Raw genomic sequence first — 15,796 nt, 5'->3', positions numbered from 1 at the left:
AAACAAAACAGTGATACTCCAGTGCTTTGGATAAATCAGTGTCCTTCCGTACTTCACTGATAGAGAAAAATACATATATGTAGAATGATATTAAGTGATAAGAGTGGAGCTGCTTCCATGCCTTCTTATCATGCCTTATCTAGTTTTCCAGATGTTCGTAATTCAGCCTACCTAGAGTTCACTCACTTGGATGGAGGAGTTGGCATACCTGTGCTGTAAGTGACCAAATCTCCTTTGAGGAAAAAAAAAGGGGGTATTACACAGTTACACAGCCTCCAAGAGGGAGCAAAAACGCCCTATAGGGTGAGCTGCCTTCCCTCCTTACTCTTTCCCTTTTGGCATGGGCACAGAGTTTAGTTCTGAGTAAGAGTAATAATAAATATGATCACAGAACAGAAAGATGGAAGGGAATTGAAAGACCGTTTGTATCAGACCACTCTTTCACTCACTTATCATTCATGGATTATTCAACCATTATTTGTTCAGTGCTTAGTTAGTACCAAGTACTTTGTTATGTATACTGGAGTTACAAAGGTGAATGAGTCATTTTGGCTCTGGCAATAAATTCAGTCTAGTGGAGGAAATCTCTATAAACAAACAAGTCACTTCAAAGATTTCAAAGATAACATGTTAGAGTTATGTGAAAGTCCCGTGAGGACACAAAAGAGGAAGTGTTGAACTCTAGCCCAGGGCCTCAGGGAGAAAGTCAAAGAAGAGGTGACAAGTAAGTTGGAGTTCATCAAGGAAAAGGTGATGGTAGAACAGACTAGAGAATGCTAGAGAATCAAAGAAGTTGAGTCTCTGCCCTTGACTGACTGAGAGCTGGCTATCAAAATAGTGGCCAATCTGACCTTGATACTTATAAGATGACCAGTTTGTGGATTACCAGTGTTTTGTCTCATGAGCCCAGCCAGTACATTCACTTGGGTAGAATTCAGGATTTACCTAATGGAAGAATGCATTAGAGAGAGAAGCAGGGCAAAAAATACCTCAGGAGACTGATAATTTTGCTGAAAGTTTGACTGGACATCTATTGCCCAGTGAGGCTGAAGTGCCTCTTTCTTTCATATAAAAACATCACAGGATAATCCTCTAAGACTTCTTAGTTCCATTTTCTCATCCACCCAATAGCCATGTCAACCATTTATAAACCCAATCTACATTTGGATCAAATTTTAAAAATAGTTTACAGAACTCTAACCGTGAGTTCACTACATTCTTATTTAGGATAAATGGATTAAGGAAGTCTATTTTGGTTTCTAATCTGTTTTATTTGCAGCCACCAAATAAGGAGGTCAGGATGTAGAGAGGGAAAAAAAAAATCTCTCCAACTTGCAGGTTTTGCTCTATTCCGTTATTGGTTTTTTTTTTTTTTTGTAGATGATGTGTGTTACCTAAAGATTAAGGGAAACAGTCATTTAAATGGGAGAGGCTAGAGCCCTAAATCGTCTGGTCAGTTAATGTGTGATCATTTCAGGACAGGGCTTTGGTCTAGGAAAGTGTGAGCAAAGGGAGTGCCCACCCAGAGCCCAAGTCATATAGTCAGGCAGTGGATGAACAGCAACTGACTGATACAGATTCAGCAATTCTCCACTACACCCATCTCCTGCTTCCTAAAACCTCTAGATTTTAACATGTCCCTTTTGATACGCTCACATGACATGGAACATGGAGAAAGGAAGTTCTGTCTTCTATGGAAGTTTGGAAAAGGTACTGTATATAATTCTAACGCTAACCCTAACCCTAACTCCAAAGTCTATGATTCCATGCATTGATTATTAATAAGAAATGAACCTCAGCCACAAGAAGGTATAATAGGGAGAGCCATGGCCCAAGAATTAGAATGTTGGACTTTACCCGGCATAGTCATAAGTTGTTCTGAGGTCTCGGGCAAATCACTTTTCTTCAATCTCTGGGCTTCAACTTTCCATCAAATAAGTGAGGAGATTGTAGCAGCTCTCTGAAGTTAAACATGCTAAGTTTCTTAGTGCTAAATTGTCTAGAGCTTTATTCCAAGGAATAGGACTGCTCAGGAAAGACTTGCTGGGAAGGGAGCCATCTAAGAATGTTCACGAAATGATCAGCGGGAATCATCCCAGATCAAGATTAACTAGAGATAAAGGGACAGAGTTGAGGAATGAGGGTCATGGAGAACAGAGGTCCTCACCTTATTCCTAAAATAAGGAGTTGTGTTAGATCAAGGATAAGAAACGTTTTATTTTAAATGTCAATTCTGTGTCCTGCTGTATTAGTGTCCTGCTGAGGATTCTAAGACATCCCAAACTTGTGATATTGTTGTGATTGATTGGCAATGTCATACCATGGTCAAGGAAAGGGAGAAAGGAGGCCTCCCTGCTTGTGTTTGCCATCCCCTTGACTAAAAGAGCCCCGTAGATTCTGTAGGTCTAAAATCCTAAGATGCTACTCAATCCTTAAAGGCTGTAACATACTGTTTAGTTTTAGCAGAGACACCTGCCCCTAAACCAGAACCTAAATAGAAGAGGAGCCAAGGGAAGCTCTCCTCCAAAGAATGATGCCCCTTGAGGGTTCTATGTCCTTCATGGCTCTAGAGGAGACTGGAGTCTGGAGACTGGGATGACACTTGCCCACACTCCCAGGAGCCATGGCACTGGCTGATAGAGGAGCGAAGCAGGGACAGAAAGAGAGGACACTAACATTCAAGCCCCTACTGTGTGACAGCCAGATCCACCACTATGCCACACTGCTGCTTTATGAGGATTAGAAGAAAGCACGGTTTCCCCCGGGCAGGGGTAGCCCCATGCCAGGGTGCAGAGCTTGGCAAGTAAAGTATAGGCTGGATCTCAGCCACTGCTGGTTGCCTCAGGGCACAATCTGAACAACAGTACATGGTAGCCTTGGTGCCAAGCACTGTATAGCAATGAATTAGACATGGTTCTTTCCCTTCAGGCAAGGGGAAATAGGCAATTACAGTAAGTTGTGATAAAGAATAAGATTAAAGTATAATGAAAGCACTCACCAGGAAATATTCAGTATTATCTGAAGGAGCAGGGAGGTGGGGATGAGGAGCTAGGTGGGCTTCAGAGAAGAGGGGACACTTAACCTGGGTCTTGAAGGATGACTAGTGTTTCAGGTGCACAAGGAAGAGAAATTCAGTTCATGCTGGGAGACCTGCATGTGTAATGGCAAAGAGATATGAGACAGCATGTGGACCTCCCAGTGGCTCCTGTCCAAGGTATGTGAGGATGAGTTGGGGAAGCAGAATGTACAGCACGAAGGGCAACCATCCAGAAGTCTGCCATTTGTCCTTCAACAAACAGGGAGAAGGGGGCAAGATGATTGTCAGCGACCATTTAGGAACCTACTAAAACTGTACAGACAGGAGATGTTTAGGAAGTGAAATCAGCTAGGCCAGGTGCTAGATTTAATGCAGAACTGAGTGAAGAGAAGGAAGAGGAATCTAGGATGTCACCCAGAGTCTCTGGCTTGGGTGAATAAAAAGATGACAGTGTTGCTGTTGTTTATTGGGTACAGAGTTTCAGTTTTGGAATATGGAAAAAAATTTTTCTGGACATAAATGGTGGTGATGGTTGCACTGCAGTGTTAATATACTTCATGCCACTGAAATGAGCACTTAAAAACAGTTAAAATGGTAAATTTTATGTTATATATGTTTTATCACATTTTATAATGGAGGAAAAAAAGAATGGTAGTGCCATTAAGAGGAGAGATATGGAGGAGGAGATAATGAATCACAGCTCAGAAGCCCCTGTTGTGAATTTCTTCCCTTGGTCTCCCAGCAAGTCTCAGATGCTTCTTATTCTGGATGTTTTCCACTTTCACATACTTCCATTCCTCCATGCTTCTATCATAGCATCATGCTCGCAGGTCTAGCTGCCTCTGGAATGTAAGATCCTTGAGGGCAGAGATTGTCTTCACTTCATATCCTGTGTGTGTGCCTGTGCCTTTGACCTTGGTTTGAAAGGGAGGATGGGGAGGGGAGAGTGAGCCCACAGGAAGTGGGGGCAGTTCCAGCCCCTTTAATTCAATTATGAAATAACAGACCATGTCATCATCTGCTGCTAGGAATTTGGTATGAGGCTTAAGGAAGACTTGGAGTTGTTAAAAAAGGAAATGGACATGAGAGCTGATCAAAGGAAAGAAAACCAATTTTCCCTGGCATGACACAGCTCAGGCTGGAAACCATTTTTTTGTTGCTGCATCAATGCAATTAGCGGTGTGAGTTCCTCTAGCTGTGCTCAGCAGCATGCAACTAGAAGCAGAAAGCAGACTAGCTAGAGGGATCCAGAGCTGGGGTTTTGCTACATAAGTGGGTCACAAGTACAAAAAGGCAGAGAACCGAAGGTGCTGGTGGGAGAGTAGTTCATGTGCTTGGCTGTGAGACCCAGTGTGGATAGGGAAGGGAGTAGTGGGGGTCAGAATGGAACTGACAGATGGAAGGGGAGGCCAGAGGGCTGGATGACGTCAAGGAGCATATTTTGTGGGGATGAAGGAGGTTTAGTGGGAGTGAATGAGTGAGAAAACTGGAAGAATAAAAGGTTGAGCTGGAAAGTAGGATATTTGAGTTTAAGTCTTTAGAGGTGATATGGTTCCCGGTGATGATAAGGTCTGGAGTGTGGCCCTGGAGTGGGCAGTGAAGGAGAATGGAGGTGAAGGGGGTGATGTCGAGCAGGTCAAGGAATTGTCAGACCACTGAGTTGGTGGGCCATCACAAGCGGGGAAGATTCCTCCTTGAAGGGCTGAGAACCAGGCTTTGCTCCTGCACTGAGCACCGAAAGCTTTCTGCTGCCCTCTCTGTCCCCCTTCAGTAGAGGGCTACCTGCTGCAGGCAGGGGTAGAAATGGCAGGAAATAATGGATGAGAAGGAAAGGATAACATTTGGTAGAGGGCCCTGTGGCTCCAGGAACACATGTGCTTCTCAGAGGCCAAGACTGAGTTCAGCCACCCTGCTGCACGCCCCATGGCCCACAGACCTGTGTGCTCGGACACGGGCCTTATGACTTTTTATTGTTGATAGTCAGTGTTTCCTTGGGGCACCTTCAAACAAATAATAGAGATAAGACGAGCTTAAGCTGGTTTTGACCTACTCCAGGACAGGATAGTCTGACTTTGTGGTTGCTGAAATAAGAGAAGTTCTCCAAACTAACACCACCATACTTTGTTCCTGAGCTTCAAATTACCTGATTAAAACCCTGAGACTTGAGACTACTCCAAGTAGAGTTTTAGTAATTTAAAAAGTTTCGTATTCAGAATGTTTGATATCGAAAACATTCAGCCCTCAGTTAAAATGAATTACATTTTACTTTAAGAAATGGAAAGGGTCATCTGAGTGTCTCCTAAGGACCCAGAAATAATGACAATCAAAAAATGCCCCTATGATTTCCAAAAGGCTCCCTAGAAGGTGAGACCCTCCCGTTGAGAGTCCTTGCTATAGACAATGGAGTGGGAATGGAAACTGGGTACAAGAGAGCAATGGGATCAATAGGACCTGAGGGATAAAGAAGGAAGGATCTAAAAATGACTCCCTGGTTTCTGGTTTTGAGGACTTGGGGATTGTGTTTCTTTTAACACAGGAGGAAGCCTGGGATCGGGGTGTGGGTAGGGGTGAGGAGTTCAGTTCTTGCCTTTTTTGACCGAGGTGCCCTGAGGCACTGCCAGCCAAGGTGGAGCAAGTTGGGACTCTGGAGCTGTGAAAGGGCTTCAGAGGAGCTGGAGACATTCTGTTTCCCAGGCCAGGTAGTGGGTACCTGGGCTCGTGTGAATCCTTACACCAGACATATATGAATTATGTATTTGTATGTAAACCAGTAACGAAGAGATAGCAATACTGCTGCCTAAGAAATGATCAAGTATTTGAAGGAGGAAGAAAGGAGAAAGAAGGAAAAGTGGGCCAGAGTCTAGAGAACCTGGCAGGAAACGTGGTGGGGAGAGAAGGAAAATAGAGGCTGGTCTCCAGAGCCTGGATTCTAGAACTAGACGGACCTGCGCTTAAATCTCAACTTCATCTCTTAGGAGCTGGATAGGAAAGATCTACGTAGCCTGGTAGGGCCTCAGTTTTCTCATCTGTGAAACAGGAACGACATAGGAACATCCCAAGGTTGTCATAAGAATTAAGTGAGAAAATGTCACCCGAGGTATGGTGCTGGCACTTAATTTATACCCTCCGCTTCCTTTCTTATTACACCTTTCCCTCCCCCTGTGCCCACTCTTTCCTCCCGATAACAGCTGAAGCTAAAACCAGCCCAACTGCTCTTCTCCTGTTGAGTTATTTATAACTGTGGCCACTTGTGAGCAGCCTGAAAAGGAGGGCTGCTGCCCTTGGGCTTAGACGCTGGGTGTGTGTGTCACCACAACGTGGGCTCTGGGCTGTGGCTGGAGGGCGGTGGTATAAGTTCATGCCAGACGCCCCTTTTAGAAAGAGAAATGCTGTACTCCCGGAGTTTTCTTCTCATGCCGCAGGAGTTTTCAGCCCTGGCCGCGACGTTTGCTGCCTGCTGACGGGAAAGTCTTCCTCAATTTATGGTTCATACCCCATCCTTCTGAAGTGCTGATTATGTTCAAAACTCTGCCTGAAAAGGTTTATATTTTTTTATGTGTGCCAGAATGGAAATTGGCTTTTTTATGTCCCACAGTTAAACATATCAATTTCAGAGAACATCTCTTGTTTTTTTTTTTTTTTCAGGAACACCTAATAACTGAAATCTCACAGCTCCTCATGTTTTTGCCTGCTTTATTATATTTTCCCTTGTGCCTCATTATTTCATAGTTCTGTTTCTCCATGGTCATTACTGAACACTAATTGGAGCTTCCGACATTCCTTATTAATCCTTAATTTCCTCCACAACGCCAAGAAAATCCCACCCTGATGCGCTGAAACTAAGGAGAGGTTGAGCTCGCACTTAATCACAGTCATTAGCTGGTTCCTGTTTTTTGAGGGGTCCCTCCAAGTACCTCATTTACTGATGGAGGGTGACCATTAAAAAAGAGTAGATATAGAAATACATAAAACATTCAAGTATTAGTTAAATAAAATGCAATGTTGAAAATGGCAATTTGGGAACATTCTGATTTTTCTTTGTAAGTGAAAACCTGTTTAGCAATTTAGGTTTCTTACCCTTTCTTTCTTCCCCCCAGGTTTATTGAGGTGTAATTAACAAATAAAATTGTATATATTTAAAGTGTACAGCATGATGATTTGATATACATATACATTGTGAAATGATTACCACAGTTAAGCTAATTAATACATTTATCACCTCACATAGTTACCTTTTTTTTGGAGGTGAGAATGCTTGTCTAACTCTCTTAACAAATTTCAAGTATAAAATACAGTGTTATTAACTATAGTCACCATGCTGTACATTAGATCCTCAGAACTTATTTATCTTATAAATAAAGTTTGTACCTTTTGACCAACATCAGCCCATCTCCCCCATCCCCTGGCAACCAACCACCTTTCTATAAGTTTGACCTTTTCATTTTGATTAGATTCCACATATGAATGAGATCATACAGTGTATGTCTTTCTCTGTCTGGCTTATTTCACTTAGCATAATGTCATCCAAGTTTACCCATGTTGTTGTAAATGGCAAGGTTTTCTTCTTTTTTATGTCTAAATAATATTCCTGTGTGTTTGCATGCATGTGTGTGTGACGTTTTCTTTATCCATCTACTGGACACTTAGGTTGTTTCCATATCTTGGCTATTGTGAGTAATGCTACATGGAAGTATGAATAATCTCCTTGATATACTGATTTTATCTCCTTTGGATATATACTCAGAAGTGGGATTGCTGAATCATATGGTAATTTTACATGCAACAGAATGAAACTGAATCCCTATCTTACACCAATCAAAAAAATTAACTTCAGGTGGATTAAATACTTATCTGTAAGACTGGAAACCGTAAAATCAGAGAGGAAAACAGGGAAAAAGCTCTTTGACACCAGTCTTGGCAATGATTTTTTGGATACAACAACAAAAGCACAGGCAACAAGAGCAAAAATAAACAAGTGGGATAACATCAAACTGAAAGGTCTCTGCTAGTAAAGAAAAAACTCAACAAAAGGAGAAGGCAACCTACATAATGCAAGAAAATATTTGCAAACTATATATCTGATAAGGGGATAATACCTAAAATATGTAAGGAACTCTTATAACTCAATAGCAAAAGCAAAAACAAAACAAAGAAAAAAATTTTAAACCAATAATCCGATTTTAAAAGGTCAAAGGACCTGAACAGACATTTTTCCAAAGGATATACCAATGACCAATACATAAATGAACAGGTGCTCAGTATCACTAATCGTCGGGGAAATGCAAATCAAAACCATGATGAGATACCACCTCACACCTGTTAGGATGGCTATTATTAAAAAAAGACGAGAAAACAAGTCTTGGTGAGGGTGTGGAGAAAAGGGGACACTTGTGCACCTTTGGTAGGAATGTCAATTGGTGCAGCCACTATGGAAAACAGTATGGAGATTCCTCAAAAAATTAGAAATAGAACTACCCTTTATTTCATTCATTCACGGAAGAATTTTTAGGGTTTTTAAAAATATATAAAACTACTTCTTTCTGCAGTTAAATCATAATTTTTCTCTTTTCCTTCACTGAATGTTGATATTTATGATCCATTGTTTGTTTTTCAATCATGTGTTTAAACTGTGTTGATAAGTAGTTATGTTTTGCTTACAGGTATTCCCTCAGGGTAATGTTGTCTGAATATGAGTCCCTGCTAGGAATTTATTTGTGACCCTTGTAATTCATTGATAGTTAGTCATACAAACACATTTTGATGTGTTTTTGGCCTCCAATGGCTTTAAACAAAGAGAAACACTTTGCTTTAATTCCCCAGCCAGAGTTACCTTGTCCAAAGACATATATAACCTGAGTTCATGAAAAGGCTTGTTCTTTTTTTCAGATATTATCCTGTAACTATTATCCTGTATTATACTGTGAAAATGTTTATCTAAATATTCTTGTTTAAATATATTATTCCTAATCGATGCTCATATATTTTTATATCCCTTTAGAAGCTTCTTGAAAATTATTTCCTTGTATTGATTTTACCCACAGGTAGCTTTTAGAGCCTTAAAGCTAACTCTACAGCTGATAGCCCGTCTCCATGACATTGTGGCCTACCTCTTCAGTTTGGCTAAACTTGGAAATCATCCAAATTTTGAATTTCCTCTAAGTCCTAACCCTCTGAGAGACGACTGGGGAGGAACTAAGGGTATTGGTAAGTGATTAAAGGTGATTAAAATTGCCTTCAATATTCAGTTGAAATTCCATGAAGCTCTTTTTTTTTTTCAGCTTTATTGAGGCCTAATTGAAGAATAAAATTGTCATATATTTGAAGTGAACAACTTTATATTTGATATACATATACATTGTGAAAGGATTTCCCCCATCTAGTTAATTACTATGAAGCTCTTAATACCTGGAAAGACAGGACTAAAATATTTCCTCATAAATGACAGAAGGGCAAAGGGAAAGTCCCATTATATACTGCCTCCAAACGGATTGATTCCACATTTACAGGTTAAACCATGAAGTATGCCAAGTCAGAATTTGGGGGGCCTGGGTTTTTACCCTGCCTCTGTCACTTGGTTTACTAAAAGCTGGGCACTTTACTCCCTGGCTCTATGTTTGTCATCTGTAAAACAGGGGTGACAACACCTGTCTCAGGGAGATGTTCTGTGGATTAAAATCTGTAAAAATTCTAGAAGGATGTACAAGTCCCCATTAAATATTAGCTTTGCTTTCATTCCCTTTCTCCTTCTGGGCTTCGTGAACTAATGTGGCAAGGTCAAGGCCAAGCATTCACTGTCAAGAAGCTTGCAGACAGCCCTCAGTAAGCTAACAATGACCCGGTAGTCCTGTTAGTAAGAATAGTTGAGGCTTTTGTTTTATCTGCCCAGTGCTAATCCGTGAACTCTCACTCAGCACAAGTTCTCAGATAAATGCATGAGGTAAATTAAAGACACTGAAATGCTTAGTAAGCTGGGTTTATCAGAAGCAGTGAAACTGGTCTTACTATTTAAATAATTTGACTCCCATCCTAATTATGTCATTAGTCATGTAAATATTAATCAATTAACAGCAGTATATTATAACATAGTAGACAAGGATTTTAAAGTGTGAGAAGAGCCAAAGAAATGAGGTAACATGCCTATCTAAACTTAGTGGTCTTAAAACAAACATGATATAATCTGAACCTATTCCTCTCTGGGCGGTGCATCAAGGAAATGTTCGTGGGAGATTCTGACTTGTTCCACGAGGAAGATTGATCCTATATCTGAGGAGAGGCAGCATGAAGAAGGGAAGGGGTTGGTGCTACCTCAGCAGAAAGCACAGAATTGTTGCAGGCCTACTAGCAAGTCTTCAATATAAGCATCAAGAGATTACAGAAGTTCCAAAGAACTCTTAGCTCCTTTCCTTTTGCTAATCTGGGGACTGTCGTAAGGGGTTAACTCAGAAAATAAACTAAGATGCTCTGCAGTGGAGCTGGATGTTGGGAGGGTGTGGGGCTGGACTGTAGATGAGGGACAGGAGAAAGGAGGATGGGCAAGGAAGAATGCTATCCCTGCCCTTGAGAAGATGAGATAGAAGCCAAGGTAGGGCCAGAGCCATGTTTCCAAAAGAAGTCACTGCATAGGAAGTTCTGTAGCAACTGGGAGGGAAGAGCCCTCAGGGAGGGTGATCTGGGAGGACTTGTCCTCACTTGAATCAATGGAGAAAAATAGGAGGGCTTGTCCTAAAGGGGGACAAGAAAAGGATACTGGCAAAGATAACAGGCAGGACTACACATGGCCAGTCCAGAGAGAATGATGAACCCACCAGTGCAACACTGAGGGATAGTGGTAAATGAGGCCAAATTGTTGAGGACCTAGAATTGAGGATGAAGGAAATTGGTTTTTTACTACTTAAATGCTTATGAACCGGAAACCATTGAAATAATTGGGGCCCAGGCTTTCCAAGGTGTACAACTAGAGAGACACACCTTGTCATGTTGCCAGTAAAAACATTTGTGCTCCAGGGAGAATGTGCAAAGTTTTACATACTCTGCTTCGCTGAAAATAGATAAAGAGCAAACTGAACTAAAAAAAATTCCATTCTAAGATAATCATCTTTTTTAAAAGGCTAGGCTGCTCAGTTCCTGGCCTGCTTCCCAGAGGAGACAAGGAAAACTAAGGTGAAAAGAGGAGACGGGTCTGTTCATAGACCCACCCAACTCCTTTTAGCCATTTCAGAGCTGTTTGGAGTTAAAGTGACTTTTGAAGACTTATGTGCTTTAAAATATCTTTTAAAGAGACACTTCGAATTTCAGCTGTGGTCCTCCCACTTGACTGAGGAAGCAGCTATGAGATACTGTGGGCTAGTTCTGTGGACCCTGCCAAATTTTCTCCTTCCCTGAAAGCCAGCAACTCCCTTTGGAGTCAGTGTGAAGCAGAGGGTGGAATCAGAATGTAGGAGTTTACATTATGATTTTCTTGTAAAGGATTAGGAGGCCAATTAAACCCAGACACTACACACTGAACTCAGGGTTTCATGAACAAAATGTACTGGCTTTGAGTATTCACATGGAAGCAGGGCCACTGTGATTCTGCTCTCTCTGTCTGATTTCCCAAAGGGAACCCTCCTGGGGAAAGGCACAAGAAGAGGCTCATTTGTTTCCCGGCGGAGGGTCTCCTCCCACCACCCCCATGACCACATGGCAACCATCTGCCGCCTCCTCACAGACAGGCTGCCTTCCCTGCCTGTGCCTGCCATCTCTGCTCCCACTGAGCCGTGTGAGCCCACAAGAAAGGGAGACCCAAATGAAGACTGTTACCAGTGCGTAACAAAGAAAAGGTAGGCCCTCCTCCACACCTGTACTTTAATGATAATGCCACCTGTCAGCACAGAACAATTTTGCTGGGAAGTGATCGTGTAAAAGTGCACACACAGCATTATATAAACAGTAATGGAAATAATGAAAAGAGAAAAATCACCCGTAATCCAACCATTGTAACAAGTGAAATATTTTTATTTATCCTTACTTCCTTCTAGCCCTTGCCCAAAATACATTTTACAGAGCTTTAATCACAGGGTATGTACAACTTCGTATTCTTTTTTCATTGTCATTGCAGGCGATGATAAACCTTTCCCCCTGGTTGCTGCATAGCCTGACAGAGTGTATTGCTTGTAGACCAGCCACGTTAGACCTTGAACAAATAAGGCTCACTGACCATCACTTCTCCCATCCAGTGCAACATTCTTAAAGTTCTTGTACAATTTGATCTGTGACTCCTCTTCTGGTGGAAGTTTCTTTTCAGCCCAATATGACCATCAGATTTATAGAGGATTCATAAAAACTCTAATGATTGGCCCCAATTCTTTTGTGGCTGGGAAAATACCCAAAAAACATTTTTCTGTGGTGTGTAAAACATCAAATGGATATAAAATCTGGACTGCTCATCTTTTCCTAAAGCCAAGAGCATATATTGCAAGTACATATTAGCAACCATTCTCAGACGTGGCTCTGCCCTGATCAGGCTCTCAGGGACAGCCTCCCTGCTCCCTCAGTTCTCCTGCCTTCCATGCCAGAAATGTAGGAAGAGATCCATTACCGGGCCAGATAGGGTACAAGGCTGCTCAAGTCTGGATGAGAGGTTGACATAGAGTAACTCCGGAAATGCTTCGTGGATCTCCCATCTCACTTCTGCCATGGGCTACAATCAGGGATGGTGATCAATTTTCCAATCCTTCTCTTCCCATAGCAGGGATGTCCTCTCAAGTAGAAAACTATCACTGTGCCCACAGGGAGCTGATGAGCACTTCAGATCAGCTGACATTCTGGTAGCCCTGGAAATGGGGCCCACCCACCTGCCCCATCAGTGCTCCCTAAGGGCTTGTCATTTTCTTGCTGTGCTCTCCCATTCTAAGCAGCTCATTTCCTGAGCCAATAATAGAGATGCTAGTACAGCCATCTAGACCCAGGCCAGGTTCCTCAAACCAGTACTGAGTGCCCCAAAAGGCCTCTAACTTAAATTTCCATCCAAAACACATATAAATCTTTTGCAGTAAGGGTCCAAGAAATAAGCCAATTTAGGATCTCCCACATCTACTCCTGAAATGATGAGAATCTCCTAGAAGGATCTATGTATGTGTCTGTATACATGTATACATATATGTATACATATTTTTGCTTGCCTTGGATGGTCCTGAGTCTTCTTTAATCTATGAGCCATTGACAGGATGAGCCAGTGACAGGGCTGATTTGAATGGCATGGCTATGAGAAATGAGTGCTGGTTTATAGTAATTTCAAGCCCCTAATAGACTTACTGAGGCCTATACTTTCCCATTCCTTGTAATTTCTCTTTTTCAATCTATTTAGAGTCTGTAGCCTTATAAACACTGAAACTTTCTTTCAACAGTATGTTCTTATTCTGCTGAAAAGCAAAGCAAATTATTACATTCCTGAGGGAGGAAGGAAGGAAGGAAAGATAAATCAGACCTTGGGTTCTAGAACATAAGGCTTTGCTGATCTTGCAAAACATATAATTAGTATACTCACAAACAAAGAGAAGTCAATTTAGGTAAAAAGTTAGCTTTGGAGGTGAAATGGTTCACAGGGTAGCTAGGGTAGCCTGTGTTTCACAGTGAGTAAAATGTCGTCCATCTTCTAGGGTCTGAGCTTCAAGAGCTGCAGAAAATGATTGACAGCCTCCAGAGACCCCAAGACCCCACTGTGGTGTCCCAGGTCCTCCTCCTTCAAAGGGAGGTTATGCTTCTGCAGTTTGATGCTGCAGTGAGGTACCTCATCCGGTAAGGGCTGGAGTGCTAATCCTGTCCAATAAATTCTGTGGGGCAGGTGTTTCTGAGTGATCATGGAGGGAGGCCACTCTTGGCACTATTAGATAATGAGCTTTAAATAGTCGGGGGCACAACCTGATCCAGAACACTGCCGCTACCAAACACGTTCGGCTGCGGAGGCTGTCCAGGTGAACTGTGTTTTTGTTGGATAATAATATTCTTGATTTTATTAAATGTGATTTCAATATAGTTAGTTTGCATAACAGGCTGTTTTATTGGGAATCACATTTTTTATACTTCTGAAGGTGATTTTTCGTAAGAGTTTTATTTTTCAGCCCTTAATTACCTTTCGAAAACACAGAATTTTTCACTGCACATCTGAAACCAATGGAAATCACCACCTGAGTTAAATTTATAAATAAGTTAATTTACCTCTGGCCTTGTAGGTATTAAATACTCTGCATTCAAAAAGAATGTTTATTTGGTTAATTAATCATGACTGATGAAAAAATTAGCTTGGATTAAGAGTCACAATGTTTCCTGTATAAATAATAAGCTGTGTATGGGAAGGGAAGAGGTCAGGCCTGAGGGTCTCTGCTTATTCTTAAATTGTCAAAATTAATTAACTTCATTTGATAAATTCCCAGTGTGAGTATTTAGTCAATGAGGGGGACCTGGGAGGGCAGTGCTTTTATCTGTGGATTATAATCACTTCCCACCATTAGCATGAGTGTCCATAGAGAATAGAAATGTGGGGCTTGTACTGAACCATATTTTCTCTTTCTGCTCTGCTTTTTCTTACTCTGAGCATCATGGGACTCTGCATTTAGAATGCAAATTCAGCAGGACAAAAAATCAGGCTAATTTGTTTTCTTTTGATTGACAAACAGCTTTGGGAGCTGTAGCTTTGTCAAGCACGTAGGATATAAAGGTTTTGACTAATTGTCATGATGGCCATTCATTAGCCCTCTGGGCTCTGAAATCTCAAGTCCGAATTTGCAAGGAATTTACATAGGATGAAGAAATAGGACTATACCCCAGAAGTTCTTGGATTCCAGCTCCATGTAGTTCAGCTTGCTCCGGTTCTCCCAGGGGAGCCCCTCTGCTTCCCCCAGGAACTGCTTTATGGGGCTTTCTCTGCCCTGGTGCTCTCAGTCTGCAGGAATGGAGGGCACTGTGTCCTATGACTGGTTTCAGTATATTCAGTATATTTTTCAGAGGACCTCAGAAGGAACCAGGAGTCCTTCATTCATAGCATTTCCTCCAGCCTTTTTTCTTCAGAGGTCTTTGGGGTGTGTCTGTGTTTGGAATCACACAGCCAGTGAGTAGCAGACCAGAATTAGAACCTATGTGCATTTGACTCCAAAGCCTGAGAGCTAGGATGGATGCCAGACAGCAGCAGGACTGATGGAAAGGGAGACTCCAAAGAGAAGGCAAGAGGCAGGAGGAAAGGAGAAGCTGAAAGATAAATGTCTTTCCGCTTGAGGATTTTACTTAGTGCTGAACCTGCAAGCAAGGAGAAGTCCTTAGATAACCAAAAGAGACAGGAAGCTTGGAGAAGTTCCCTCGCCCTTCCCAGAGCTCACCAACTGAGTAAATATGACTGTTTACCCCAGGGAACTTTTTGCTTATGTAAACTGAAGACTTCTCCTGAGTTTGAAAAGAAGGAACTGTTACTGGAATGAGAACAGCATACTTCCATAGACCAGGGGAGGAGAAGAAGCATGTAGCTCAAGGACAACAGGACAGTGGCCCCGTAGAGTCCCCTCATATCTGGCCTCTGCTTCTCTGTGGCATAGACCAGCTCAGATTGCAAGAAAGTTTAATGTTTCTAGGCACAAAAGTTTCACTCTGCTCCTGTCGACCTGTCCTCTGCCAAGGACCTGATAGAAATTGGTGCTGTCCTCTGATGGCATCAGAATCACATTGCCCAGGGCCTGTCATTCACCTCTGGGCATGTCCACCAACCTATAAGAGTTATTTATTAGCCAGAGC

General features: G+C 42.0%; 1 protein-coding gene across 1 annotated transcript in view; it reads left to right on the top strand.

The window, feature by feature from the left end:
* Positions 1–15,796, top strand: part of LOC137204665 (uncharacterized) — a 36,391-nt gene that overhangs the window by 12,239 nt on the left and 8,356 nt on the right. The window contains 4 exon segments of the mRNA XM_067702403.1: positions 144–215; positions 6,460–6,577; positions 9,079–9,241; positions 13,675–13,813. Coding sequence (XP_067558504.1) covers positions 144–215; positions 6,460–6,577; positions 9,079–9,241; positions 13,675–13,813 — 492 coding nt within the window.

The sequence above is a fragment of the Pseudorca crassidens genome, chromosome 13 (assembly GCF_039906515.1).
Source record: "Pseudorca crassidens isolate mPseCra1 chromosome 13, mPseCra1.hap1, whole genome shotgun sequence".
NCBI classification, from domain to species: Eukaryota; Metazoa; Chordata; class Mammalia; order Artiodactyla; family Delphinidae; genus Pseudorca; species Pseudorca crassidens.
Note: the sequence above shows the minus strand (reverse complement) of the source record. Positions and strands in the feature narration are given on the sequence as shown.